This window comes from Rattus norvegicus, chromosome X, assembly GCF_036323735.1.
Source record: "Rattus norvegicus strain BN/NHsdMcwi chromosome X, GRCr8, whole genome shotgun sequence".
NCBI classification, from domain to species: domain Eukaryota; kingdom Metazoa; phylum Chordata; class Mammalia; order Rodentia; family Muridae; genus Rattus; species Rattus norvegicus.
In genome coordinates this window covers 69,539,374-69,560,160 of record NC_086039.1, presented here as the reverse complement: position 1 = coordinate 69,560,160, position 20,787 = coordinate 69,539,374, and the positions used below count along the sequence as shown (strand labels likewise).

General features: G+C 41.9%; 1 protein-coding gene across 1 annotated transcript; it reads right to left on the bottom strand.

The window, feature by feature from the left end:
• Positions 1–3,771: 3,771 nt before the first annotated feature.
• On the bottom strand, positions 3,772–5,946 carry Otud6a (OTU deubiquitinase 6A). Its single transcript, NM_001401127.1, has one exon. The coding sequence runs from the start codon at positions 5,866–5,868 to the stop codon at positions 4,996–4,998; it is 873 nt and encodes a 290-aa protein (NP_001388056.1). The 5' UTR covers positions 5,869–5,946; the 3' UTR covers positions 3,772–4,995.
• Between the last annotated feature and the right edge of the window lie 14,841 nt (positions 5,947–20,787).

Here is a 20,787-nt window from a genome sequence, read left to right as displayed (position 1 = left end):
GTGGAGCTGGTTCTGAAGGCATGGGTACAAGTGAACTGTCTGAAGGGCATGAGAGTAGGAGAGCTGCCCCTGCCTCCTGCTGATGGAGACATTGGGTGACCTGACCTGAACAGTGCTGGAGAGCTCACCCTGGGGGTGTGGATAAGGCAGAATGCTGACCAGATCAACTACCACCCAGCTCCAGACCTGGGCCTCTGAATTGTCCCACACTAAAATCTGCATCATCTGTGAAGGGCTGGGACTCCTGAAAAGGCCACTCATGAAGATCCACTCAGCTGCAGGATCTCGATGACACAGGGCAACAACAGAATAATCAGGAGGAGACCAGGTGAGGATCCAATATTGATGGTGTCACTGAAGCAAGAGATCTTGAACCAGACCAATGACTCCTTGCAATGAACTTTTGCAGGTGAAGATGTATGGGCAGAGGGATCCAGTGGGACCCACTGTGACGCGCTGCAGCTTCCATGACGAGATGTTTTCTATGCTTTGTTTTTGTTGGTGTTTGTTTTTTGTGTGTGTGTTTTTATTTGGGGAGAGGTTGCAAGGGCAAAGGGTAGGTACGAGGGGAGGGAGAGATGAGCAGGACTGGGGTGCATGATGTGAAACTCAAAGAATCAATGAAAAGTTAAAACAAAACAAAAAAAAACCTAAAACAACAAAACATAAATAAGAAAGAAAGAATGGATGAAAGAACAAAAGACAGAAGGAAAGAAAGGGAGGGAGGGAAGGAGAGAGAGAGAAAGAGAGAGAGAGAGAGAGAGAGAGAGAGAGAGAGAGAGAGAGAGAGAGAGAGAGAGAGATATTAAACAGGCTAAGCAAGCCATAGGGAACAAGCCGGTAAGCAGAACTCTTCCCTGGTGTCTGTATCAGCTCCTGCCTCCAGGTTCCTGCCCGCATTGAGTTCCCTGTCTTGGCTTCTCTCAAAACCTTTCCTCCAACCTTGTTTTGTTCTTGGTGTTTCATCAGAGCAAAGCTAACCCTAAGACTCTATATATTCCTGTCTCCAATTGAGCTTCCAGATCCTGAGTTCCCTGTCCTATCCTGTGTGTCTTCTGACTCCTTTCTCTAAGACCCCCCCCCCAATTCCTAGTCTGTTTCCCTCCTCTGCTAAATCCCCTTCTTTCTCAACTATGTGCTTGTCTTCAGTCGGGGTCTCTGTGTAGATACTGACTCAGTACTAACAGGCAGACCATCTACCTGTTATGACCCTTTCTGCAGACTTTTTCTTCTTTAACAATCAGGGCCACTTTCCTTGTTCTTGGGCTCCTAATTCAACTAGGCATCCTTTAGCTGTCCAGTATTTCACCAACCCAGCCCTCTGCCCCAACCTTATGATCTCTTTCCCTGTCTAAGACCTCCCCTCCTTACCTTACCCAGAGTTGTCCCTCTGCTCTCCTACCCAGCTGGGCCCTCTTCCCTAACCTATTGCTAAGATCTTCCTCCTTGCTTTGCTACTCTGTGCGCTGGCTCCTCTGCCCACCTAGCCTGCATCCTTGTATATACCCTAGACTAAGTGAGGTTCTTTTCTCCTTCCATGACAGTTCACAGGATAGTAGCTGGAGAGTTTGTGTCCCTTGACAAACCAGGCCTACTTCTCAACCCAAGCTTAATTCTCCACCAGGAGCCCCAGAGGCCTCTCTTCCCTTCTTGGACTACTTTCCTCTCCCCAATGCTCTTTTCCCCAGGTTGTGTCCCCATGTCAGCCTGCACAACTTTTCCAAACCTGGTGGTGCTTTTACTTGTCAGGATCCTCTGTTTAGTCCTTTTCTTCCAAGCTGATTGGTTCCCCAGCCAATGCCTCTTTCCTCAGGAAGGCTTCATCTCCTTCCAGAGCCTTCCTCAGAAAGTGTCTCTAGCAAGTGACTGTTGCCTAACCAGGTTGCCTGCCCTGATCATTTCCCCATTCAAGAGCCATGGACTTGTTCATCATCTGTTGCACATGTCCAACCTGACCTCTTTATTTCAAATTTTATTTTTCCATTGATTAATTAATTAATTAGTTTTAAATCCCAACTGCTGCCCCATCTCTCCTCAGAGTCCCTTCCCATCCCCTTCTCTTCTGGGGGCCCATGGGTGTCCCCCCCCAGACCCCCGCACATCAAGTCTCTGCAGGGTTAGGCAACCTCTTGCACTGAGGCCAGACAAGGCAGCCCAGTTGGGTTACAGCTTTAGGGACAGCCCCTGTCCAGTTGTTGAGAAACCCACCTGGAACTTGTCCTGCACATCTGCTTCATATATGCTGGGGCCTCAGTCCAGCCCGTGTATGCTCTTTCCAGCCTGGCCTCTTACTTCAGTGACTTGCTCAGTGACCAGCCCATTCCTCTCTCCACGGCTGTGGATGCCTTCCCTGGGAAGCCCAGTTCTCTACCTTATTATCCAAACAAGGCCGCTCTGGCTAGAACCTCTTTTCCAGAATTCAATTGTTTTCGGCCAGTTTCCCCTCCCCACCAGGAGGCCTTCACCAGCCAGTGTCTGTGCCTCTAACCTTCAGCCAAGCCTTTCTTCAGCACAGTATGTTGCCTCTTGTCAATCAGACCCATGTCCGTCAGCATCCTTTGCCTTAGCCAAGCCGACTCTCCATGCCCACTTCATACAGTCCATCCCATAAAGCCTCTCTTCCATTTCTAGAGCTCTTCCATGCCTTCACTCACATCCTTAGTCAGGCCTCTTCCCTAAACCCCATCCATGTCCTCTCCCCTAGCAAGGCTTCTTCAAAATAAAATGAAACAAAACAAAATCCCCCAGACACTTTAAGGTCTATTTCCCATCCTACCCCTTATTATACTTGTTGGCCCCTCCAAGTCCAGCCTGTACAGCTTTTCCTGGACTGTCCCTGTCCTCAGCCTCTACCCTCCTTCCCAGCCAGGCCTCCTTTTGGAGATTACACAGCACATTTCCCTTCCCCAGTCCTTGCCTCCTCCCAAAGCTAGTCCCCGCTTCCTCCCTAACTCACAATCCCTTCCCCAAAGTGTTCCTGCTCCTACAAAAGACTTCTCTCACAATGTACCCCAGAAGCATGTTTTGAACCTTTATCTGTTTCCATAGTGAGAACTCTGTTGGGATTTCAGGAACATTCTGAAGTAGACTATAGTAGCATTTCTTCCCCTCCTGCAATGTATCCCTGGCCTGGCTAGGACTTGGAATCAGGGGTCTTTTAAAAAAAATCATTTGAATTTTATCCACTAAAACTACAGGAATAAAACACAAGCTAAAATCTAAGAAAATGAGTCATTTCTTTTTTCATTAATTTGCAGTTACTATAGGGTTATTTTCTTTTGTGAAAGTAAAATGCCAAAGTCTTTATGATAGTCTAATTTGGATTTATTATCTTTAGATTCTATTATTATTATTATTATTATTATTATTATTATTATTATATGTATTTACTTTACATCCCACTCACTGGTCCCTCCCAGTCACCCCTTCCCACATCCCCTCCTCGTCCCCTCTGAGTGGGTGGGCCCCTCCCTGGGTATCCCCCCACCATCAGGGCTCTTTTTAAAATACACAGCAGAGAATATTAAAATTAGCCCTTTCGTGGATTTCACTGAGTGAAACAACGACGCAGGGCATCCTCCTTCAGTTACAGCCTGGGAAACATTTCAGTCCTGGCCACCTCCAAGACTGCAAGTGTATCAGCCAAAGCCTCATCTGTCCCCCACCAAACCTCCTATTAATTAGGAGACCTTTGCTAAAAGCCATCTGAGATACAAACTTCATGTGGCCTAAGTCAGCTATACAAGAAATGCAAATTAGGTTATTTCAAAAGTTGCTTTTATTTTTTTTAACACATTGCATTAGTTTTCAAAAAGTTTTTAAACTTACATATACTATTTGAGATCATCTGAAAGGGACAACGGTTTTTATTTTTTATGAATAAGTAACTTCTCTAACACTCAAGAATGATAACCCTGCAAATCATTCCATTCTTGCTCTTCCCTTTGAATGTCACATTTAAGACAATGATTTCTAACAGAAACCACTGTATTGTTCACTGCATTCCTTTATACAAAAACTGGAAGAGATTCCAGAAGTCACTTTTGATATATTTTATCTCTCTAAAAATTAAAAAAGAAAACATCACTAAGTTCAGATCTTCCACATCTTTAAGGTAAACCTTACCTTAAAGCTACTGGTTCATTAAATTGAATTTCTGTAGCTAACAGCTATATTTACCTATTAAAACACAGTTTTTAGTGCTTAGAAAATATCTGGGTAACTAAAACCCATTTGCACCTAGCTTTACAAGTTTGAATGAAAAATAAAACCAAACAAATTAACCCAGGTATTTTAACATTGTTAAGAGCAAGTCAGCCAGCTGTGACTTTTTTCCTTAAAAACACTCATAAGTCATTTCAGTCATACCAACTGTACTTTTATCAAGTGGGCTGATAAATTTGCAGGGAAATTCCCACAACCTGAATCCTTCTACTAAACATTTCCGCCCAGGTAAACAATGAGCAAAACGCCAAATTTCCATTTTCAGCCTAACTGAAACCTCACCTAGACAAAAGCACCAAAGGGCCAAATGATGTTAGAGTTGATGAAATTTAAGCCTCTTAGGTGTCCCAAGAAGATGTTATCCCATTCCCTGCCACATGAGAGGGGAGACACACACACACTCACACACACATGCGCGCGCACACACGCACGCATGCAGGCACGCACGCACGCACGCACGCACACACACACACACACACACACACACAAATCTGAGAGGGGGGAAAAAACAAACAATGACCCCAAAACAAAACAAACAACCCCCCTCCAACCCCCTCCCCCCAAACATACAAACAAATAAAGAAGAGGCAAAGAAGAGGCAGGACACAGACAAACAAATCTTGAAAAACAAGCAGAAACAAAAATCAGCGAAGGAAAAGCAAGTATTCCTACGAAGACGCCATAGCTGCTCCGGTTCTCCTAGGAACCACGGCCACAGAGGTGACAAAGATGGCGCCTAGGCCAGAGTTCCTTTGTGTCTGATGGAAACTTCTAGAAGAGTCGTGGCGCCATTCCTCCAACTGCTCCAGGGACCTCAATGGGCTTCACCGAATTGTAGTGCTCTCCGAAGTCGCAGGCGTAGTGCAGATAGACCAGCGTGAGCGGCTTCCTGGTGTACTCCTCCCCGATGACAATGATGGGTGAGTTGGCCTGTACCACCTCGATAGGGGTCTGCAGGACATGCGAAAGGGCTCTCAGCTCCAGCTGGCCTCCCCACGAAGCCTTGTGCACGATGTCATCACAGTACCTCAGGAAGTCCTCCCGGGTGTAGAAGTTGCCTGCCTCGGGTTCGGTGAAGAAAGGTAAGAAGTCATCAATATGTTTCCTCATGTAGTAGGCAGTGCGGTACCGCAGGCTCTCTATTGTCACGGAGAATACCAGCTGGTCCTGGATGGCCCGGTACATGCAGTGGCCGTCAGCAGGGATGGTCTTCATCTCTAAATTTTTAGCTCCGAGAATGGCAGCGACCTTCTCCTCCTCCTCACGACGGTAAGCAGCCAGCTGCTCAGCCTGGGCCGCAGGCATCCTTTCCTGGCGCCGTCTCTCCAGGTTAGCTCTTCGGTCTCGGCGTTTCTGGGACTTTGCTGGGCGTGGAGGCATATTCTCGAGATTCATCTTTTTGAGGTCCGCTGTAACTGAATCCACACCACTCTCGGGATTTTCTCCAAATTTTTCCAGCTCCTGCTCGTGCCTTTGCTCCATCTCGGCCTCGAGACGGGCGATATCAGAGAGCAGCTGCTTTCGTCTTCCCTTGTCGTTCTTCGGGACGGAAGCTTTCAGGGTCTGGATATGAGCTTGTAACTCCCTCTTTTCACGATAGTGGCGACGGATCACTCGTTGGAGTTCATGCTCAGTGTCATCCATCTTACTAGTGGAAAATGGGAGTTCAAGTCTGGAGGAAACCAACAGTTCAGATCACCAGACAGGCAAGTACAACCTCTCTCAGATTGCCAGACAGTTAAGTACAACCTCTCTGAGAGGTAGCTATGGCAGAATGGCCTCACACAATGGTGGCTCAGAATTTTACTCACAGTCCTCTCTGCTATTGGCTACTGCCCTCTAGGGCCACGCCCCCAGATATGCCTGCCTTTGTGACTGGCTGTTGAGAACCCTTGAGCATGTCCTCTTGAAACCCCCGTAGCATGTCACGGCTCCATTTTCTAACAGATTTCAAAAGTTGTTAAGAGTCCTCCTCCCAGTGGCGCCAGTTTTAACAGACTTCAAAAGTTGCTCCTAGCAGTCTGCCTTTCTACAATGCGCGCCATAATGGGGCCTGTAGAATTGTTCGCTCTCACTGCCTTCATTGTTCCCAAGTTTGGAACATAACACAGCATAGCCCATGTTTGAGAACCACATGATAAATACTATCTGCCGAATATGTTCTGACCTTGAAGTGTCCGGGAAGCAGTGTGGCTTTCTCTAATACTTCAGGTCCTGAACTTTTAATCTTTGTGTATCAGAACAAAGATATTTTCTTACATTCCTGGGAACACAGAATCTTTTAAATTTATGTTTCAAAACCAGTGAGTCCCGTCTCAGTGTAAGACGGCAATAAGCAGTTCTTCTGGCTTATGCTAACAGAAATCACACAAACACCCCTACCGGGCCCTCAGTTCTCCTAAATGGGCTCTGTAAATTATTCTTGGTTGTTTTTTAAAAAGTTTGTTTCAGAAGATTCTTTAAACATTTCTGAAAAACAAATGCAAATGTGCTTTTACTGCCGCTAATCTTTTGCTTTGATTTTAGTTTCCCAAACTGACTTTTAGGTACTGCCCCACTCCCCACTTGAGAACCACATTTGCTAACACAAGCTTATTATAATTCTAGAACTTGTGAGGTGGGGGTAGGAGAATTAAAATTTTCAAGCTCATCCTGGGAGATTTAGCAAGTTCTGGGCCAGCCTAGGTTATGTTGAGACCCTGTCTCAGAAAAAAACAAACAAACAAACAAACAAACAAACCATATTAGACAAACACTACCACTGAAGTCTATTCTCCACCTGATGTTCACGCTTTTGTGTGAACACAAGTCCTCATTCCTCTGGACAAAATGTTCAGGAATAAAATTACCGTGCTGTATTCTAAGTGCATATATATTTAAGGAACTGTTTTCCAGAAAGGCTGTAACTGGTACATTTTCACTGGAAGTGAAGGTGTGATCCAGTTTCTTTGTATTCTTACCAGTATTTGGGGTTTCCACTTAAAAAAAGATTACACTGGATAAGTGTTATGATAATCTCATTATGGCTTTAATGTCCTCCTGTGTAATTTTTTAGTACAGTAGATGATACCCCAGGGCCTTGCATGTACTAGGAATTTGCTGTACCTTGATAGTCATCTTTAAAAGTTTAAATTTATTATTATTATTATCATCATCATCATCATTTTTATTATTGGTGGTAGTGGTGACAGTGGCAATGATGTGCGTGTGTGTGTGCATGTGCGTGCGTGCATGCGTGTGTGTGTGTGTGTGTGTGTAAGGTGTCTGTTTATGAACTGCATGTCCTGCTGTGCATGTGTGGAGGTCAGAGAACAAATCTGTGGAGTTGTTTTTCCCTTTTGCCATGGGTTCTGGGGATTAGATTCAGGTCATGTCAGGCTTATGAGTCAAGCATTTTTGTCCATCAAGACATCTTGCCTGATGTTCATCTTATAATAGCCTCATTTTCATCTATAACATATATTTTAAAAAATGTTTATATGATTTTCATATTTTCGAAATGGGTTGCTTTTTCCTGTTAGTTTTTAGAGCGCACTCTACAGCTTGCCATCTTAGAAGGATCAGTCTCAAGGCAAAAACATTTCATTTTAAGGCTAGTTTTGTATCTGAGTGGCAGACCCCCTTCCCTAGCAAGTGTGAGGACATGTTTAGGATTACTAGTGCCACAAAAGGATTTTCACTATAACGAATTTTTCAGACGGGGGCTTGGTATGTAACTCAAGCTGGCCTCAAAACCACAATCCTTTACATTAGGATCGTAAGTGCTGGGTTGCAGATGCCTTCATGCATGGCAACATTTTTATTTTGGATCAAGTATAACTAACCAGTTGTCATTACACAAGTTTTATTTGTAGTGTTAAGTTTAAAGAACTCTGTCTAATCTTAAATCTCAAAAGTTACATCCCTTTTTAAATGACAAAGACAAAGTTTGAAAACATATTTATTTAGTGTATGTGTGCACATGATAGAATATAAGAATTGGCCATGTGGGTCCAGATTATCAGACTTGCTGAAGGCTTCTTTACCCACTGAGACATTTTGACAGTCCCCCAAATTTTATTGTATGGAACCCCTACTTATTTATTTTTTGTTTTCATTGCCAGTGTGTGTGTATGTGTGTGTGTGTGTGTGTGTGTGTGTGTTAACCAAGAAATCACCATAAAGCACAAAGTCATAAAAACTTTGATTTTCTTCTACAAGTTTTTAGAAGTGTTTTCAAGTGTGCTGTCAAGCTGCTAGTGTATGCTTTCTCCAGTTTCTTTTTGGAGGCCCTCAGAGCCATGAGTTTTCCTCTTTGCACTGCATTCATTGTGTCCCAAAAGTTTGGGTATGTTGTGCCTTCATTTTCATTAAATTCTAAAAAGTCTTTAATTTCTTTATTTCTTCCTTGACCAGGTTACCATTGAGTAGAGCATTGTTCAGCTTCCATGTGTATGTGGGCTTTCTGTTGTTTTTGTTGTTATTGAAGACCAGCCTTAGTCTGTGGTGGTCTGATAGGATGCATGGGATTATTTCTGTCTTCCTGTATCTGTTGAGGCCTGTTTCATAACCAATTATATGGTCAATTTTGGAGAAGGTATCATGAGGTGCTGAGAAGAAGGTATATCCTTTTGTTTTAGGATGAAATGTTCTATAGATATCTGTTAAGTCCATTTGATTCACAACTTCTGTTAGTTTCTTTGTGTCTCTGTTCAGTTTCTGTTTCCATGATCTGTCCATTGATGAGAGTGGGGTGTTGAAATCTCCTACTGTTATTGTGTGAGGTGCAATGTGTGTTTTGAGCTTTAGTAAGGTTTCTTTTACATATGTAGGTGCCCTTGTATTTGGGGTATAGATATTTAGGATTGAGAGTTCATGTTGGTGGATTTTTCCTTTGATGAATATGAAGTGTCCTTCCTTATCTTTTTTATTGACTTTTGCTTGAAAGTCGAATTTATTCAATATTAGAATGGCTACCCCAGCTGGTTTCTTTGGACCATTTGCTTGGAAAGTTATTTTCCAGCCTTTCACTCTGAGGTAGTATCTGTCTTTGTCTCTGAGGTGTGTTTCCAGTATGTGGCAAAATGTTGGGTCCTGTGTTTTTTTATTGGGGAATTGTTAATCCCCAATGTTAATCTGTGTTTTTTTATTGGGGAATTGAGTCCATTGATATTAAAGGATATTAAGGAATAGTGATTGTTGCTTCCTGTTATTTTTGTTGTTAGAGGTGGAATTTTGTTTGTGTGTCTTTCTTCTTTTGGTGTTCTGGCAAGGAGATCACTTTCTTGCTTTTTCTAGGGTGTAGTTTTCCTCCTTGTGTTGGAGTTTTCCATTTATTATCCTTTGTAGGGCTGGATTTGTGGAGAGATATTGTGTAAATTTGGTTTTGTCATGGAATATCTTGGTTTCTCCATCTATGTTAATTGAGAGTTTTGCTGGATACAGTAACCTGGGCTGGCATTTGTGTTCTCTCAGGGTCTGTATGACATCTGCCCAGGATCTTCTGGCTTTCATAGTCTCTGTTGAGAAGTCTGGTGTGATTCTGATACATCTGCCATTACATGTTATTTGCCCCTTTTCTCTTACTCCTTTTAATATTCTTCCTTTGTTTTGTGCATTTGGTGTTTTGATTATTATGTGATAGGAGGAAATTTTCTTTGGTCCAATCTATTTGGAGTTCTGTAGGCTTCTTGTATGTTCATGAGCATCTCTTTCTTTAGGTTAGGGAAGTTTTCTTCTATGATTTTGTTAAATATATTTACTGGTCCTTTGAGCTGGGAGTCTTCACTCTCTTCTATACCTCTTATCCTTAGGTTTGGCCTTCTTATTGTGTCCTCGATTTCCTGGAGGTTTTGGGTTAGGAGCTTTTGCATTTTGCATTTTCTTTGATGGTTTTCTCAATGTTTTTTTTTTTATCTTTTTTTTTAATTTAGAGAATACTTTATTAGTTTTTGTAATCAAACCCACGTATATAAGACCTACATATTTAATACAGTGTGTTACCCCTGTACAAATGGAAAAAACTTAAGTTCAACATTTCTAGACCAATATGGCTGTTAATTTCTGTACAGTGCCAACTCAACACAGTAAACGGGGATACTTTTTTCGAAAGTTGACAGCACAGGTAAAGTTTCAAAAAATTCAAATTATATATCTGTATATATATATTTATATTTATATAAAAAGACCAATAATAGCAGTGTGTTATGCATCAACAGCAGCAACAGCTTTTCCAGGTTCTGCAGTCATCTGAACAAAACTGTAGAGACATCCAGCACACTCCATTAAAAAAAAAAAAAGTAAAAAAACAAAACCCGAGAAAACAGCACAGTTCTGTTACTCTTGTGGTACCTGGCACCATTTTTTTTTAAATTAGCTTCTCAATCATCATCTGGAAAGAAAACATTCTGAGCAACATCATTAAAAACAGCTCTGATAAAGCACGGTCACTACTACGTATCATAAAGCAGGTACAAGCTATTTTACATCCACAGAGGTATGATACAGTACTGTCCTACATCTATAATACTAGAGGATACAATTTTTTTTTATTAACTTGAGTATTTCTTATATACATTTCGAGTGTTATTCCCTTTCCCGGTTTCCGGGCAAACATCCCCCTCCCCCCTCCCCTTCCTTATGGGTGTTCCCCTCCCAACCCTCCCCCCATTGCCGCACTCCCCCCATAGACTAGTTCACTGGGGGTTCAGTCTTAGCAGGACCCAGGGCTTCCCCTTCCACTGGTGCTCTTACTAGGATATTCATTGCTACCTATGAGGTCAGAGTCCAGGGTCAGTCCATGTATAGTCTTTAGGTAGTGGCTTAGTCCCTGGAAGCTCTGGTTGCTTGACATTGTTGTACTTTTGGGGTCTCGAGCACCTTCAAGCTCTTCCAGTTCTTTCTCTGATTCCTTCAATAGGGGACCTGTTCTCAGTTCAGTGGTTTGCTGCTGGCATTCGCCTCTGTATTTGCTGTATTCTGGCTGTGTCTCTCAGGAGCGATCTACAACTGGCTCCTGTCGGTCTGCACTTCTTTGCTTCATCCATCTTGTCTAATTGGGTGGCTGTATATGTATGGGCCACATGTAGGGCAGGCTCTGAATGGGTGTTCCTTCAGTCTCTGTTTTAATCTTTGCCTCTCCCTTCCCTGCCAAGGGTATTCTTTTTCCTCAATTAAAGAAGGAGTGAAGCATTCACATTTTGATCATCCGTCTTGAGTTTCGTTTGTTCTAGGGATCTTGGGTAATTCAAGCATTTGGGCTAATAGCCACTTATCAATGAATGCATACCATGTATGTCTTTCTGTGATTGGGTTAGCTCACTCAGGATGATATTTTCCAGTTCCAACCATTTGCCTACGAATTTCATAAACTCGTTGTTTTTGATAGCTGAGTAATATTCCATTGTGTAGATGTACCACATTTTCTGTATCCATTCCTCTGTTGAAGGGCATCTGGGTTCTTTCCATTTTCTGGCTATTATAAATAAGGCTGCGATGAACATAGTGGAGCACGTGTCTCTTTTATATGTTGAGGCATCTTTTGGGTATATGCCCAAGAGAGGTATAGCTGGATCCTCAGGCAGTTCAATGTCCAATTTTCTGAGGAACCTCCAGACTGATTTCCAGAATGGTTTTACCAGTCTGCAATCCCACCAACAATGGAGGAGTGTTCCTCTTTCTCCACATCCTGGCCAGTATCTGCTGTCACCTGAGTTTTTGATCTTAGCCAATCGCACTGGTGTGAGGTGAAATCTCAGGGTTGTTTTTATTTGCATTTCCCTTATGACTAAAGATGTTGAACATTTCTTTAGGTGTTTCTCAGCCATTCGGCATTCCTCAGCTGTGAATTCTTTGTTTAGCTCTGAACCCCATTTTTTAATAGGGTTATTTGTTTCCCTGCGGTCTAACTTCTTGAGTTCTTTGTATATTTTGGATATAAGGCCTCTATCTGTTGTAGGATTGGTAAAGATCTTTTCCCAATCTGTTGGTTGCCGTTTTGTCCTAACCACAGTGTCCTTTGCCTTACAGAAGCTTTGCAGTTTTATGAGATCCCATTTGTCGATTCTTGATCTTAGAGCATAAGCCATTGGTGTTTTGTTCAGGAAATTTTTTCCAGTGCCCCTGTGTTCCAGATGCTTCCCTAGTTTTTCTTCTATTAGTTTGAGTGTGTCTGGTTTGATGTGGAGGTCCTTGATCCACTTGGACTTAAGCTTTGTACAGGGTGATAAGGATGGATCGATCTGCATTCTTCTACATGTTGCCCTCCAGTTGAACCAGCACCATTTGCTGAAAATGCTATCTTTTTTCCATTGGATGGTTTTGGCTCCTTTGTCAAAAATCAAGTGACCATAGGTGTGTGGGTTCATTTCTGGGTCTTCAATTCTATTCCATTGGTCTATCTGTCTGTCTCTGTACCAATACCATGCAGTTTTTATCACTATTGCTCTGTAATACTGCTTGAGTTCAGGGATAGTGATTCCCCCTGAAGTCCTTTTATTGTTGAGGATAGCTTTAGCTATCCTGGGTTTTTTGTTATTCCAGATGAATTTGCAAATTGTTCTGTCTAACTCTTTGAAGAATTGGATTGGTATTTTGATGGGGATTGCATTGAATCTGTAGATTGCTTTTGGTAAAATGGCCATTTTTACTATATTAATCCTGCCAATCCATGAGCATGGGAGATCTTTCCATCTTCTGAGGTCTTCTTCAATTTCTTTCCTCAGTGTCTTGAAGTTCTTATTGTACAGATCTTTTACTTGCTTGGTTAAAGTCACACCGAGGTACTTTATATTATTTGGGTCTATTATGAAGGGTGTCGTTTCCCTAATTTCTTTCTCGTCTTGTTTCTCTTTTGTATAGAGGAAGGCAACTGATTTATTTGAGTTAATTTTATACCCAGCCACTTTGCTGAAGTTGTTTATCAGCTTTAGTAGTTCTCTGGTGGAACTTTTGGGATCACTTAAATATACTATCATGTCATCTGCAAATAGTGATATTTTGACCTCTTCTTTTCCGATCTGTATCCCCTTGATCTCCTTTTGTTGTCTGATTGCTCTGGCTAGAACTTCAAGAACTATATTGAATAAGTAGGGAGAGAGTGGGCAGCCTTGTCCAGTCCCTGATTTTAGTGGGATTGCTTCAAGTTTCTCTCCATTTAGTTTAATGTTAGCAACTGGTTTGCTGTATATGGCTTTTACTATGTTTGTTATGGGCCTTGAATTCCTATTCTTTCCAGGACTTTTATCATGAAGGGGTGTTGAATTTTGTCAAATGCTTTCTCAGCATCTAATGAAATGATCATGTGGTTCTGTTCTTTCAGTTTGTTTATATAATGGATCACGTTGATGGTTTTCCGTATATTAAACCATCCCTGCATGCCTGGGATGAAGCCTACTTGATCATGGTGGATGATTGTTTTGATGTGCTCTTGAATTCGGTTTGCCAGAATTTTATTGAGTATTTTTGCGTCGATATTCATAAGGGAAATTGGTCTGAAGTTCTCTTTCTTTGTTGTGTCTTTGTGTGGTTTAGGTATAAGAGTAATTGTGGCTTCGTAGAAGGAATTCGGTAAGGCTCCATCTGTTTCAATTTTGTGGAATAGTTTGGATAATATTGGTATGAGGTCTTCTATGAAGGTTTGATAGAATTCTGCACTAAACCCGTCTGGACCTGGGCTCTTTTTGGTTGGGAGACCTTTAATGACTGCTTCTATTTCCTTACGAGTTATGGGGTTGTTTAACTGGTTTATCTGTTCCTGATTTAACTTCGATACCTGGTATCTGTCTAGGAAATTGTCCATTTCCTGAAGATTTTCAAATTTTGTTGAATATAGGTTTTTATAGTAAGATCTGATGATTTTTTGAATTTCCTCTGAATCTGTAGTTATGTCTCCCTTTTCATTTCTGATTTTGTTAATTTGGACGCACTCTCTGTGTCCTCTCGTTAGTCTGGCTAAGGGTTTATCTATCTTGTTGATTTTCTCAAAGAACCAACTTTTGGTTCTGTTGATTCTTTCTATGGTCCTTTTTGTTTCTACTTGGTTGATTTCAGCTCTGAGTTTGATTATTTCCTGCCTTCTACTCCTCCTGGGTGTATTTGCTTCTTTTTGTTCTAGAGCTTTTAGGTGTGCTGTCAAGCTGCTGACATATGCTCTTTCCTGTTTCTTTCTGCAGGCACTCAGCGCTATGAGTTTTCCTCTTAGCACAGCTTTCATTGTGTCCCATAAGTTTGAGTATGTTGTATCTTCATTTTCATTAAATTCTAAAAAGTTTTTAATTTCTTTCTTTATTTCTTCCTTGACCAGGTTATCATTGAGTAGAGCATTGTTCAATTTCCACGTATATGTGGGCATTCTTCCCTTATTGTTATTGAAGACGAGTTTTAGGCCGTGGTGGTCCGATAGCACGCATGGGATTAATTCTATCTTTCTGTACCTGTTGAGGCCCGTTTTTTGACCAATTATATGGTCAATTTTGGAGAAAGTGCCATGAGGAGCTGAGAAGAAGGTATATCCTTTTGCTTTAGGATAGAATGTTCTATAAATATCCGTTAAGTCCATTTGGCTCATGACTTCTCTTAGTCTGTCGACATCACTGTTTAATTTCTGTTTCCATGATCTGTCCATTGATGAGAGTGGGGTGTTGAAATCTCCCACTATTATTGTGTGAGGTGCAATGTGTGCTTTGAGCATTAGTAAGGTTTCTTTTACGTATGTAGGTGCCCTTGTATTTGGGGCATAGATATTTAGGATTGAGAGTTCATCTTGGTGGATTTTTCCTTTGATGAATATGAAGTGTCCTTCCTTATCTTTTTTGATGACTTTTAGTTGGAAATTGATTTTATTTGATATTAGAATGGCTACTCCAGCTTGCTTCTTCTGACCATTTGCTTGGAAAGTTGTTTTCCAGCCTTTCACTCTGAGGTAGTGTCTGTCTTTGTCTCTGAGGTGTGTTTCCTGTAGGCAGCAGAATGCAGGGTCCTCGTTGCGTATCCAGTTTGTTAATCTATGTCTTTTTATTGGGGAGTTGATGCCATTGATATTGAGAGATATTAAGGAATAGTGATTATTGCTTCCCGTTATATTCATATTTGGATGTGAGGTTATGTTTGTGTGCTTTCATTCTCTTTGTTTTGTTGCCAAGACGATTAGTTTCTTGCTTCTTCTAGGGTATAGCTTGCCTCCTTATGTTGGGCTTTACCATTTATTATCCTTTGTAGTGCTGGATTTGTAGAAAGATATTGTGTAAATTTGGTTTTGTCATGGAATATCTTGGTTTCTCCATCAATGTTAATTGAGAGTTTTGCTGGATACAGTAACCTGGGCTGGCATTTGTGTTCTCTTAGGGTCTGTATGACATCAGTCCAGGATCTTCTGGCCTTCATAGTTTCTGGCGAGAAGTCTGGTGTGATTCTGATAGGTCTCCCTTTATATGTTACTTGACCTTTTTCCCTTACTGCTTTTAATATTCTTTCTTTATTTTGTGCGTTTGGTGTTTTGACAATTATGTGACGGGAGGTGTTTCTTTTCTGGTCCAATCTATTTGGAGTTCTGTAGGCTTCTTGTATGTCTATGGGTATCTCTTTTTTTTAGGTTAGGGAAGTTTTCTTCTATGATTTTGTTGAAGATATTTACTGGTCCTTTGAGCTGGGAGTCTTCACTCTCTTCTATACCTATTATCCTTAGGTTTGATCTTCTCATTGAGTCCTGGATTTCCTGTATGTTTTGGACCAGTAGCTTTTTCTGCTTTACATTATCTTTGACAGTTGAGTCAATTATTTCTATGGAATCTTCTGCTCCTGAGATTCTCTCTTCCATCTCTTGTATTCTGTTGGTGAAGCTTGTATCTACAGCTCCTTGTCTCTTCTTTTGGTTTTCTATATCCAGGGTTGTTTCCATGTGTTCTTTCTTGATTGCTTCTATTTCCATTTTTAATTCCTTCAACTGTTTGATTGTGTTTTCCTGGAATTCTTTCAGGGATTTTTGCGATTCCTCTCTGTAGGCTTCTACTTGTTTATTAATGTTTTCCTGTGTTTCCCTAAGTGTGTTCATGTCTTTCTTGACGTCCTCCAGCATCATGATCAAATATGATTTTGAAACTAGATCTTGCTTTTCTGGTGTGTTTGGATATTCCATGTTTGTTTTGGTGGGAGAATTGGGCTCCGATGATGGCATGTAGTCTTGGTTTCTGTTGCTTGGGTTCCTGTGCTTGCCTCTTGCCATCAAATTATCTCTAGTGTTACTTTGTTCTGCTATTTCTGACAGTGGCTAGACTGTCCTATAAGCCTGTGTGTCAGGAGTGCTGTAGACCTGTTTTCCTCTCTTTCAGTCAGTTATGGGGACAGAGTGTTCTGCTTTCGGGCGTGTAGTTTTTCCTCTCTACAGGTCTTCAGCTGTTCCTGTGGGCCTGTGTCTTGAGTTCACCAGGCAGCTTTCTTGCAGCAGAAAATTTGGTCTTACCTGTGGTCCCGAGGCTCAGGTTCGCTGGTGGGGTGCTGCCCAGGGGCTCTCTGCAGCGGCAGCAACCAGGAAGACCTGTGCCGCCCCTTCCGGGAGCTTCAGTGCACCAGGGTTCCAGATGGTCTTTGGCTTTTTCCTCTGGCGTCCGAGATGTGTGTGCAGGGAGCAGTCTCTTCTGGTTTCCCAGGCTTGTCTGCCTCTCTGAAGGTTTAGCTCTCCCTCCCACGGGATTTGGGTGCAGAGAACTGTTTATCCGGTCTGTTTCCTTCAGGGTCCGGCGGTGTCTCTGGCAGGGGTCCTGCCGCTCCTGGGCCCTCCCCCACGGGAGCCCACAGGCCTTATACAGTTTCCTCTTGGGCCAGGGATGTGGGCAGGGGTGAGCAGTGTTGGTGGTCTCTTCCGCTCTGCAGCCTCAGGAGTGCCCACCTGACCAGGCGGTTGGGTCTCTCTCTCACCGGGTCTGGGAGCAGAGAGCTGCTGCGGGCCGGGATCCGCGGGTGTAACAAAACATTTCTTGATTCTCTTTTTCTCCTCATACACTTTGTATTTCTCCTTGCTCAACTTTATCCTTTTTATTGTAGATTTGCATGAGTGACCACTAATAACCACTTGGCACACTATAGGCTGTCTTGAAATTTCCTCTACCAGTGTCATTAATACTAAACTCTCCAATGTAATCTTTGGATGATTTTTGGAACAAGGGCAAAATCCAGCTATATTCTTTACCAAAACATCACAAGAATGGTCTCTAGGCCAGCCATTAATATGTTTCACCTTTGAAACTTCTTGAGCTGGGTGCACATTATTCCTAGCACCACTGTCCTTGCTCCTACTAGGATGGCGCAGTAAGACCCCACTTAAAGTATTGAATTGCTTTTCTAGTCCAAAGCCCCCCAAATTTTCTATATTCCTCCAAACAACAGCATGGTCAGTACTGCTACAGCAATACCTCAGCCCCTATTACCAATTTTTGTCTTAGTGTTAGATTGCTGTGAAGGGATACCATGACTAAGGCAACTCTTAGAAAACATTTATTGGAAGTTTGCTTACAGTTTCAGAGGGTTAGTCCTCCATTATCATGGCAGAGACTATGGCAGCAAGCATGACTCTGAAGCAGTAGCCGAGAGCTACATCCTGATCCATAGACAGATATGCGGGGGTAGGGGCTGGCATGGGGTTTTGAAACCTCAAAATCCCACCCTAGTTATATATATCCTCCAAAAAGGCCAAACCTCTTAATTCTTTTAGTCCTTTCAAACAGTTTCACTTCCTAGTGACAAAGCATTCAAAAATATGAGCCTATGTGGGCCATTCTTATTCAAACCACTACAAGGTATCTATCAATTACTTTGAGGAAAGTTGACGGTTTTTATGTTGATCATTCTAACCTTATGAACACTGTGCCCATATCTATATTTATTCAAATAAAATTTCTGATGTTTTCTTTCATTACACTTTATCATTCTCAGCATGTATATCTATGTGTGTCTTATTAGATATACTCTTCTGAATTTCTATTTTTGAGTGAATAGGTATGGCATTTATATCAGTTACTTTTCCTCCCTGCTGTCATAAAATACTTGACAAAAGCAACCTAAAGGAAAAACTTATTTCAACTCATGATTTGAGAGGCAATTTCTCATCACCTTGGACCATTCTCAATACACCCCCTCCCTATGTCAGGTCATCTTCTCTTGGTATCTCACTGAGTTCACTTAGGGCTGTTCATATGCACATGTAAAGGGTGTATGTGGTCACCCATTGAAGTGTGGGCAGCCTACCAGTGACCATACCTCCAAGGAAAAATTACTTTCCCTCCTTAGAAGCCATCAACTGCCAGTAGCCCCTCAGCTAAGAGGCATTCTTTCCTAATCCACGCTGGAATTTTGAGTGGCTTGAATATGCCACTTGATCAAGATATTTTGCAGGTCTTATTCAGGTGAGCACAGATGCTCTGAGTTTGTGGGCGCAATAGCCAATGATGCCCAGTAATGGCATTTCATAGCTTCCCCTTTCCATGAATGGGCCTTTACTTTCTTTCTCCTTTCTCTTCCATGGTGTTCCCAGAGCTTTGGGGATGGGAATGTGTTTAGTACAGATGATTCATTTGGAATTGAGCACCCTGCCACTAATTCTCATCACTCTGACTAGTTGAGACTCTCTCCATTAACCTCCACTCTCTACAAATACATGCTTCTCTGACCCAGATTGAGAACAGCACATCTAGGGGTATAGGCATAAATATTTAGAAGACAGCTTAATAACATGACTACTTAGCAAGAAAATGATAGTAGGTTTCCCCACAGTGCCTATGACCTCCCAAACAATAGACTTCTGACCAAGTTCTCAGAACAAGGCTAAGATGTCTCCCTCCTATGATGGAGGCCTCAAATCCAGTGAGAAAGTTGTTGGCTACCACATAACCATCATGATGTTATTGTACCAGTGAGCGAGTCTTTCATGGCTAGTTGGTATTATAGCATGTGTGACCCAACACTGGGTAAGATCATCATTTCCACCACCACCACCACCACCACCAACCTGGACTCAGAACTCTCTGGAACTATTTAAGTTATCCACTGAGGGGAAGTTTCCTGGTCAGTCCTCAGATTGATTTATCTATGTCCGGCAAACAACAGGTGCAGTTTCTTTAGATAGTGAAATTTAAACTCTTCACCAAGTTCCCTCTTATACAACATCAGAAGGGAGGTTTGCTTCTAGATAGGACTGGAAATCTAAGCTCCTCATGTCTTTGCCAGTATAGTGTGAATGGGTGGTTCTCATCCATCCATGACAGCTGGTGCCTATCCAGCTGAGACAGGAATGATAGTTTCTGCCCCAGACTGGACCTTCCATGGCTCTACACTGTCAGAAGATTCAGAGTGCTGGTGTATGTCATACAGCCTCCTGAGGAGAAGACTAGGCTCCACTATTCTTCTTTGTTGATGTGTGTGTGTGTGTGTGTGTGTGTGTGTGTGTGTGGGCACTGGTTTTTCTCCAGTTTTGACTGGAGTAGGGTGGTTTTAGTCTGCAAATTTTGCATCTTGCAAGTTTAATATTTTGTAATTCATTGACTTTTTTGGTCTGTGCCTGTTAATGCTTTTGGTCACTATATTTTTCAACTCCAAGCCTGGCATGGATAAGAAAAAGAGAATATTGCTGCCATTCCTCCCATCCTGAGATGCATGGGTGGTCTGCCTTCTTTATACTTTTAAGACCACTATTCTGTCTGCTTAAAACACAATGTAGAGGAGTTTAGTTGCAATAGTAGGGTGAGGAGAGCAAAGGATTTCTGGTTCATCTTTCTCTTTCTTAAATTTATTTATTTATTTATTTATTTATTTATTTATTTATTTATTCATTCATTCATAGTGAGGTGTGTGTGCCAGGACAGAAGTCATGGACAGTTTATCAAAGGACAAAGGACAAACTGTCAGAGGACAGTTTTGGGGCGTAATTTCTCTCTTTCCCCCTTCACATGAATCTTGGGTAATGAACTCAGTTGATCAGGCTTGGTAGCAAACTCACTGAGCCATCTTAATGGTCCCCTTTCTTCTATTCTATTTTTTAATATAAACTTTTCCATTTAACATATTTTAATCATGTTTCCCCTCCCCTCCCCCTCTTAGGAAGAGAAGTCCCACCTATCTTCCTAACCACTCGACTTTATGTTCTTTCTCTTAAATAGAAATGCTAAGTACCTTCCCTTACTGTCAGTAATGCTTCAGAGAAATACCGTGCCTTAAAAGGATTCTAACACTATTTTAGAAAAATCATGATGTTGATCCTGCAAGAGAAATCCTTTGGGCTTTGATAGCTCAATATCAATGGGCACGCATGTCATACCTGTCTGCTGCAATCACGTTACTTACCCTATTATGCAGAAGGGATGACAGATCCTTGAGAGCCCTGTAAACGGCAAGCTTCATTGTGTGCATTTATTTCGATGACTTGAAGTACAAAAACACCAGCTTTGCAATGTTGAGCTTTACCCTCCATCTTTTGTGTTAAGGAAGCCATAATTATTGTAATATCCAATATGCCTTCTCTATCTCTACACTGAAATTTCCTCTTTTAACATACTCACCCATATTGAAGTTATAGTCTAAGCTTCATAGCACATGCTT

Excerpts from the sequence above, each read along its gene's own strand:
- Otud6a (NM_001401127.1), bottom strand. The coding sequence starts at position 5,868 with ATGGATGACACTGAGCATGAACTCCAACGAGTGATCCGTCGCCACTAT.